Here is a 9,641-nt window from a genome sequence, read left to right on the forward strand (position 1 = left end):
GTCACCTTGTCATAGAAGGAGATGATGTCAGTGAAGCAGGACCTGCCATTCATAAATCCATCCTGACAGGGTCTGATCACCTTGCTGTCTTTTATATTTTTCCCCAAGCAAAGCTCATTCATACCTTTTTTCTGTTTTCACATCATGGTTTGCTGCTCGTAGAGTGTCTCTAAGCAGAGATTTCAGTGAGCTGAATTGCTGAGTAGTAGTCTCATCAAGTAGTAGGAAAATAGGCACAGTGAGGGAGTCAAGTTCCACAAGACTATTACCATGAGGAGATGAAAAACAATTCTCATACTGTAGTACACACACACTATTTAGAGTGTGAGAAACCATTTTCAAAAGACAGAAGCATGCCAAAAGGTTTTTTGAGAATAACTGATCTTGTTGCTGTAAAAGCATCAGTTTTAAAGTTTGTAATGTCAGCGTTGTCACATGCCCAGTCAGACTGGCTCTTGAATGCCAGTATAAGACAGTCAAACACTGCTGGAAATATTTTAGGACACAATGCATCCAGTGAGTATTCTTCACAGACTTGTGTAAAGACGCATTCTGGTTTAGCAAAGAACATTTCACAAACTGAAGAATGTTGAAAAAATGGATAATGCAATTCACTGTGTAACTCAGCAATGTATCTTTCTCTTCCACATTCTTTGAAATCCCTATGTGCCATGCAGAAAGGAGGTTTTTCTGAATGGAGCATAGTTCCACTGATAATTTATCTCTCTCTTCAGTATTGTCTTTTGCATGGAGAGTATCAAACATTGATGCAAATTCTAAGTGGCCTTGATCAGCTTTACCAACAAATGAATGGATTCTGTGGCCATAGAAACTGGAAGGGCTATTGCAGAACTGCTTTTCACCATCTGATTCTTCTTCATAATCCTAAATCAGACGAAAACAAAGAAAAAAACAATAATTTAATTGAAGTCTATACAGAGCATAGTCTGCAATAAATCACCATTTAGTCAGTCTCACAAATGAAATCTTTATGCTTAATTGCTAACAAGTTTAATTCACAGCAGCTTCATCTAGATATGAAACTAAATGTGATTTTGAACAGTTGTGCAGATAAATTAAATTATCTAACACACCCACACACACACCAAAAAAATTACACTGTAAACACAGGTTATTTTGAATAGTTGTGCAGATAAATTAAATTACCTAACACACACCCCCCACACCCCAAAAAAATTACACTGTAAACACAGCAGTGGTTTTACATCAGAAAGTGAAATCTTGCCCTTTAAGCAGCACACAGTTTGAGGAAAAGTTTGGGAAGATACCTATAAGACACAAAATCCATTTAGATGAAGCTCAAAAACTTCAAAGAACAAATCAAAAACCATAAGCATGAAACTGAGTTGGGAAAGGCTGCACAGTAACTTTGATCACAGAGCCATTCTTGTAAAAGACACATACAAATTTTGGAATTGATGGAGGAATCCTCTAGAAAAAAATCCTCTAGAGAAGATAAATATCTTATTTACTAAGGGTAATAACACGGTACTTCTTATTTATATACTTTACAGCCCCAAGTGAAGATGAAGTATTAAACTACAATAAATGGATGTATATGTAGATTAGTACATATTTTTCAAAAAGTTAATGCAGTGATGAAAAAAGTTTGAAAATAAAAATCAATTATCATTTGAAAAAAGTAATCATATTCCTTACACCTATAAAGAAAATGGGAATTTAAACAATACTGATTTACTTTAAATCAGTACTTTAAATCTAGTAAGAACAAATACCTATATTATTTGAAAAAATATTATTTACATTTAGAATACCTTAAAATTAAATCATTTGCATAATCATAAGTGGAAAAATGCTATGAAATACCAGTAAATCCATGGTTTTCTCACTCATTTCTGTTGTGTCCTCTTCCAGGAATTTCGGGATGGTGGAAAAGACAGAACTTTGGTTTTGAGCGTGTTTTAAAAGACTAGCTTTTAAAGACAAGAGTGATCGTAAACACAGAGGTCCCCTTTTAGACTAAAACAAAAAACAATAATGCAAAACGTATTATTTATTTCTACCAATATCAAACCAGACACCTTCTAAATCAAACAAGGAAATTGGTCCCTTGTGTAAAAAGCTTCAGTTTTAAAGTCCCAGGCACAAAGGGAGAACCGGGCAGCTGGCATACATTGCCCAGAAACAACCTATCATTTGACCATGCTTCAGGAATGCAGACTTTTCGCAGCACCAGGCAACTCCACTTTGCTTCCTGCTAAAAGCACCTGCTTTCTTGATCCCTGAAACGATCCTACAAGTTTGCCAGTATGTAGGGCTTTCTTGCATCCTTACTGGTAACATATGTCTTTAAATCCCCAAACCCTTGCCAACCTTTCTAGCCTACGCATGAATACCATCCTAACTCACTTCTCTAAAAATCACAAGTACAAAATGAATTGGAAGAGAAGTTGTATTCCATCAGCAAATTGTCAGCTATGAACTTAGTATCTATTTTATCTACCTGGTTGGCAACAGTTGCATTACCTCTTCCTTCCAAGGCTTCCCTTCTCCCAGACTTGGTTCAATTTAGAAGTGACAGAAAAATAAACAAAAACGCTTTAAGCAATCTTTATTTGACCACCTCAATTGAGGGCCTAGTGGACACACGCACACAGCACCACCGGGACTGCGGCTGACTGCTCTAAACCAGAGGCAGCCTGAGAGAGAGGTTTTACAGAATCCCTTCTGCATCAATCTGAAAGGATGAGTTGGACACAGCTGTATCATAACTGTCAATGCTCTGAACCAACTCTACAGATAGAGAAATCCCAATTTCTTTTACAGTTCCAGAAAGAATATATAGGGACAATTAAGACTGTCCCTTTTATTACACTTTACTGAAATATCACCCAGATGTCAAAGGAATAAAGTTTCAGAGAAACTGTATGTTCATTTTTTTGAGATCACCACTATTCTCAGAACAACTTTATGATTCAAAATAAATTTATAAAAAGGCCACAGTAAACTAAACTGATGTATTCAGTTTAGAAATTACGCTCTTTTTATACACATGAAGTTTTTTACTTAAAACCTACAAAATAATTCAAAACCCTACCTTAGAGTTCAGCAAATTCTGACGGATACTTTCAAGCCGTTGGGTTGAATCAAGCAAAAGGGATCTGATAAATCCTGATGGTGAAAAGTTGTTAGGAAATCGAAGCACTGTAACCATGTATCCATCAGAGACAATGAGGTAGGGCAATCTTGAATGTGAAGCAACAGAGAATCTCTGTCTCATAAGGTCACTTTCAGAAGCTGAAGAACCAAGAGACTGACCAGAGTCTTGACAAAGAGAGTGATGCTGTCTAAAATAAAGATACATCAAAAAATAAGAAAAAACTATCACTTGTAATAATCACAAACAGAATAGAGAATAAACCACTCACACTACCATCCCAACAGGTCCATTCAGAATTCTAAGGAAGTGTCCAATTTTTTTTTTAGAATGAGCACTCTGGATAACACTATTTATGGCTGCAAGATGCCAGTATTTTGTTACGTTTGCAATTTTTTTGGTTTAAAGAAAAATAAAACCAGCTTTCCATATTCTTATTATTTCATTCATAATTATAATGTGTATTTTTTCACAATTTGACATTTAATTTCTATATTGCACTTCCCTATCTAACTCTTACTGTGTATGACAAGTGCTTAAAGATGAAATTTTAAGTACCTTCTAATAAAGTCATGTATAAAAACGAAAAAATCCTTCAAGATCTAAATCTTAGTATTTCAAAATCAGTTCAGATATTCAACAGAAATGTTTTACACCAACACACAAGTGTTGTCTTATACAAGCGGTCTTAGGAAGATTTTTCTTATAGAGAAATCCCTCCTTACTGAGTTCCAGAAAGCTGTGTTGTGCATATTCTGTTATTAGCCCCACAGTATTTGAAATAATGTCTAAAATTACTGGGTTTAAAAATTTAGTTCTTACAATAATACAAAAGTTAGTAGATTATTTGAAAAGAAAGTAGCTGCATATACTCAGTAAGTAAACACAATTAAGGTATGCTTTTTCAACTAGACAGTGTAAGAAGGTATTATAACGCTATGAATATTGTCATGAGATGTTACATTTACACACTTAGCAGCTTTAGTTACTCAGAATTAATAGGAATTTTTTTTAAATAATAAATTTTAGATTGTATTTTTTTTCTTCTATTTATTCAGACTGTGTTACTTTTTGAAACTTTCAATTTATGCTAAAAAGTATTATCAGAGATCCTTCTACTCCCCCATGCACCTAGCATGCATAATTTCAAAATTAAGACCTGGAGTGCCCCAAAAAAACTTTTACAAAGTGAACTAGCTTTTGTCCATGCAAATATGTTACTTACAAGATCTGATAAGGAAATGGGATATAAAGTTTTCAGGTAAAATTAAATAGTGAGCAGAGAAATAGCACTGGATTAAAGGGAAACTGGACTTTTAGTACTTCTGTAAGTTTAATTTCTTCCTAAAGCATAAAAGCATGCTATTTTTTAATCACAACTAAATTCAAACACTTTCAAAAAACAAATCACGATGAATACTTACATTGTCACAATGGCAATTTTCATCACAACAAAACCATTATATGAAAGAGAACTATCAATAACAAACAGATATTGAGAAGACACATGAAAAACAAAACAGAGTGAATTTGAAACATGAAGCTTCTGTAAAATTCTAAAAAAATCTTAGTAAGATATGATCTTACAACAAAAACATATAAACATTTTCAAAACCTTTTACCTATATGATATTAGTGGATGAAATGGAAGGAACTCCGCTGGTCCAAATTCTACAGAGCAGCCAGAAGTAATCAAGGTCAGCAATTCACCCGTACATGTCAACAAAACCAAAGATCCACGTTTTAACATGCAAGCCAAGAAAAGGCTATCAGGAGTCCAACTCAGATCACCAACCCAGTAAGATCTAAATCAGGCAGGACAAAATATTTTTCTCAGTCAAATTTATGTATCAAAAGGTAATTTAAAAAAGAAAAAACAAAATAAATCATGAGCACAAAAAGAAAAAAACCCACACAATGCAATCCTAAAATATCCACAATATCAATTACTGACCTGATAAACTTGGATGAGACCATGTTATTCTTGCTACTACAGCCTTTAAGGCTACCCGAAACAGTTAGAAAATTCAGTGTGTTTAAAAACAAAATCTGAGTTGCCTAGAAAAAAAAAAGTAAATGTAAACAAAATGTGTTTGTATCAAAATGTTCTTATTGTAAAAAATTATTTCTATTAGCAAGTTCTGCATTACATTTGATGTACTAGAAACATTATTATAAATTAAAGTGACAATGCAATTCAATATTTATTACTAATTAGGGTATTTATTAATTTCTATACCTATTTCTACATTTGATAAGTAATTTAAAATTATTTTATCAATATATAATCCTTTTTAACAGAACGTTTTCTAAATCCTTAAAAATAATGTAACATCACTCTTCTCCAGCCTTTTCGGTGAGTAACAACAACTGGAGCTTTGAAGGACTGCATCACCCCATCCTGGCTCACTACATAAGGTGGCCCATATTCCCTGTCATCATCAGCACTAAAAACTACATTAAGATTTGGCCTCTGAATTGTTAGAAGGAGTAACATAATGAAGCTGGAACATAACCTCCAATACATGTTAGGCTGAGGCCTGACCAAGAATCATCCAGAATCTTCGCAGATACAATGCAGTAACTGAAATTAATTTCTACATTTGTGTACTTCTTGGAGAAGACTTTTTTGATCTTGTTTATCATTCATACCTTTGGATCAGTTTGATTAACAGCTACTGCAAGTAGAAGTCCATCTCTTGCAAATGCACATAGCAAAGCTCCTCTTGACTTTACAGACACACACTGAGGAACCAAATCAGAAAGTGAACAAGTTTGCTGTTCCCAGTGGATCTGGTACGGCAAAGAACTGAATACCAAAAGAAAGAACAAAATCAAGAGGTTACTCAGTTATATGAGAAGGGATGATTCATATGTAGTAAAAAGCCTTGCAAGACAAAAACACATAAAGCATGAACAATAATAATTAAAAAAAAAAATCTATTTTTCTTCCAAAACTTTACAAATTACAAGTATTTCATATTTACATGAGTTTAAAAACTATGTCTCAGCACTGATAATTATTTTTATGAGACAGGAATTTGGGCTGTGTGTATAGAACATGCAAATAAATATAAATGCATGGCATATAATCAAGGCACTTGCATTCTAGCCAGAACAGCTTCTTCAGACAGCGTAACATCATCCAACACAGGAATACTCAGCATTCAAAAATGAAAATTGGCAGTATGCTGCCCTGCCCACAGAAATTGTAGATGCTCCGTCACTGGAAGTGTTCACTCACATTGGACAGGGCTTCCAGCAATCTGGTCTAGTGGAAGGTGTCCCTGCCAATGGCAGGGGGGTTGGGCTAGATAATATTTAAAGGTCCCTTCCAACCCAAAGTATTCTCTGATCCTAAAAATATTCAAAACATGATAGAAAACACAAGAAAGATTCCATTTGGAAGCATGCCACCTAACAGACAAAAACTAAAGCATTAACATGAAAAAATGAAATAAACAGCAGTAGCAATGAAATTGAGTGACAGTTGGCATAAAGAAATGATGAGTAACATGGCTGAGAAACGTGGTTACAGTTTCAGGCTGCACGTTCTGTGGTGTATATATATGCACTTCGACACTGTGTATGCTATGCTCTATTTTGTTTTTTGTATCACCAGCAAGGCACTACCATGCTACTGAGAAACCAAGCGAGGAGTGATGCTGCTCAGCAGGGCACGGAGGACATCATTACTCAGTCTGTATCAAAAGGGTATCATTTAACACAAGCAGTTCTACCATGTCAAGTGTAGGGCAAAATTTTAGCAAGCTAATCAAGTTATACCTGCCAAGGGCATATCCATTTAAACCCATACGTACATGATTTCACTTAGGAAGAGGAATGGACTACACATGCACTCATATCAAAAGTCTAAATTTTTTTAACAAAAAAAATACAACACAAGCAGTTCTACCATGCCAAGTGTAGGGTAAAATTTTAGCAAGCTAATCAAGTTATACCTGCCAAGGGCATATCCATTTAAACCCATACGTACATGATTTCACTTAGGAAGAGGAATGGACTACACATGCACTCAAGATTATTATTAAATTGCATTTCTAAGTGGTTGTATCAGTGTAACTGTTTCAGTACATGGACTCAGATGTGATTAAGGAACACGTGCACACACTCTAGGCATAAAAGATGAAAAGGGGAACATAAAACCAAATAAAACATAAAAACATGCATAATAAAGAAGAGAAAGAACTATTCCGGGCACTTACAGACACACAGTACGACCTAGTAACGTAAGAAAAACAAGAAAAAGAAACTCCTTGATGCTAACACACATATGCAGGCATGTGTATGTATACACAGCCACCCACATACAATGATAAATACACTCCAGTTTTATTCAGGCATAAGTTATCGTGAAGTATGGAATACACACACAAATGCTGTTACATTAACCACATTTAAATACTTGAAAATGACCACGTATGTTCATATATCTGGGTCATACATATGCATATACTGCCCATATAAGCATATAAAATGTGGCACGCTATGAACATACATAGGCAAACATAAGTAGGTGCCTATAACCATAGCATAATCTGACATAAATGTAAATGTGTTCAACTGCAGCTCTGAATCCCAGCTCCAAAGCACTTCATAATAAAAAATCTTCCTCGTAAACTAATGTAACTTCAAATATCTTTGAACTTACCTAACATATTTATAGCTATTTTCGGGCCATCGAAGGATCAAAAATGTGAGCACCAAGCATTCTCCAGAGTAAAACACGAAAGAGCACAAACAGCAATCACCCAGTATCTGGAAAAGAAACCCCCACAAGCAAGACCAGAACAAACTCAAAACCATGGTTACATACCATTTTATTTTCAATTATTTATATATTTGATCAACAGTTATTACAATTCAGATTAAGTAACATAATCCAAACCAAACAATTAAACCTTCACACAGCTAGAGGTAAACATAGGCTTCAAAATTCCCTGCAGCTTCTGTAGCTCTGTTTTACTTAAGAGACTAAATGATTATTTTAGAGTTTATTTTTTACCTCATTTTGTATGAAAGCAGCGTCCACTCCAGTTTCTTTTTCTTCAGTAGAAGGCAACATGACTGAATCATCAGGCAAAATTTGCGTCCAACGCCCAGAAGAATTTTTATAAGAGGATGCATTTTCATGTTCTGTGCTCTCCCACAAAAGGACACATGCTGTTGGAGTAGTTAATAGTGCCTTTCTGCCATCTCCAGATATGTACAAGTACAATCTCATCAAACACTCTGGGTAGAAAAACAACAAAAATGCAAAAAACTGTACCATTCTAGTGACAAAAAAAGACATTCCTTACAGCTTAGGTAGCGCACGAATAATACAAATGCAAAACAATACGAGAATGTAGCTTTTACTTGTGCAACAACACCTAACGAAAGGAAACCCCCTTTTGTTCTATTCCATTTTTCAAAGACTAACTAAATAAAAACCTACCTTGTGCTGCTGCAACTACTTTCTTAGACTCTTTGACTGCCGGCACAATTTTCAAGCAGTCCTGATCTTTATTCCAAAGAAATAGCTCTCCTGTTGTAAGAACTCCTGCCAACCATGCACCTGTGTTCATTTGGAGGGAGAGATATTTTGAAGGATATTATTGTGAATTACTTAAAATTACGTTCCTTCCATCTTAGCCACAGTCCCAAAACTGACAGTGAACTGGCAGATCCTTTAGGTATTCTACCTTTCTAAACTGTTACAACTAGGAAAAAATAACAAGAAAAAGTTTATAATGCATAAGATACTATACTTAACTATTTCTTGATGTTGTTAAAACAACTACATTTTTCATCAGTGACTGCAGCCGAGGTATTTTCTTCTTTGTCTTCCCTGATGCCAAGTTAATTTCATTTATGTGTTTATCATCTAGAAGAAAAATAGCCTCTTTTTCCTGTTAAAAGAAAAAAAGACCGTTTCATTTTTTATAATGTTATTTTCTACAGAAGCCTGAAAATAATGCAGAGAAAAGAGTTATGAAAAAAGTTACAGCTAAAATTACCATATTAACTTAATACTTTGGTGTATTTGCATTACAGTACAACATCTCATCTAGCATCACCGTACAGTGATGATGAATTTGGTTCACTCTTTGGTATATTTGCATTACAGTACATCTCATCTAGCATCACTGTACAGTGATGATGAATTTGGTTCACAGGTTCCAAGCCATTAGACTAGTTTTGCAATCATTATTAAAATGTTCTTTGAAGTACCTCAACTGAGCTACCTACCAATAACTGACAACACAACAACAAATTAGACACTAGTTAACTCGTCCTATAGTGTTCAACTTAGTGAATTTTGCCAATGGTATCAATAGAAGGAACTGGCATTAAAGGGTTACCTACTTAAATTCAAATCATATATATTTTAGAAGAGAAGAAAAAAAAATTAGTCTCATTTTATCAAAAAGCTTAAGAAAGCGTATTTTTCAACAGGTGGGGGATGGAATGGGAAATAAAATCTATTCATGATTTCCAA

The 9,641-nt window shown here is 34.6% G+C and overlaps 1 protein-coding gene across 1 annotated transcript; it reads right to left on the reverse strand.

Annotated features, from left to right (window-relative positions):
* Window positions 1–800: 800 nt before the first annotated feature.
* Window positions 801–9,048, reverse strand: LOC104503860 (uncharacterized protein C5orf42-like; the record flags this gene model as incomplete). Its single annotated transcript, XM_010160104.1, has 10 exons — window positions 801–885; window positions 1,849–2,001; window positions 3,080–3,329; window positions 4,762–4,944; window positions 5,094–5,197; window positions 5,792–5,948; window positions 7,812–7,918; window positions 8,166–8,392; window positions 8,598–8,717; window positions 8,916–9,048. Coding segments are annotated over 10 exons (1,519 nt in total), but the record flags the coding sequence as incomplete, so codon positions are not given.
* Window positions 9,049–9,641: the final 593 nt, after the last annotated feature.

This window comes from Eurypyga helias, unplaced genomic scaffold, assembly GCF_000690775.1.
Source record: "Eurypyga helias isolate BGI_N326 unplaced genomic scaffold, ASM69077v1 scaffold3811, whole genome shotgun sequence".
NCBI lineage: Eukaryota > Metazoa > Chordata > Aves > Eurypygiformes > Eurypygidae > Eurypyga > Eurypyga helias.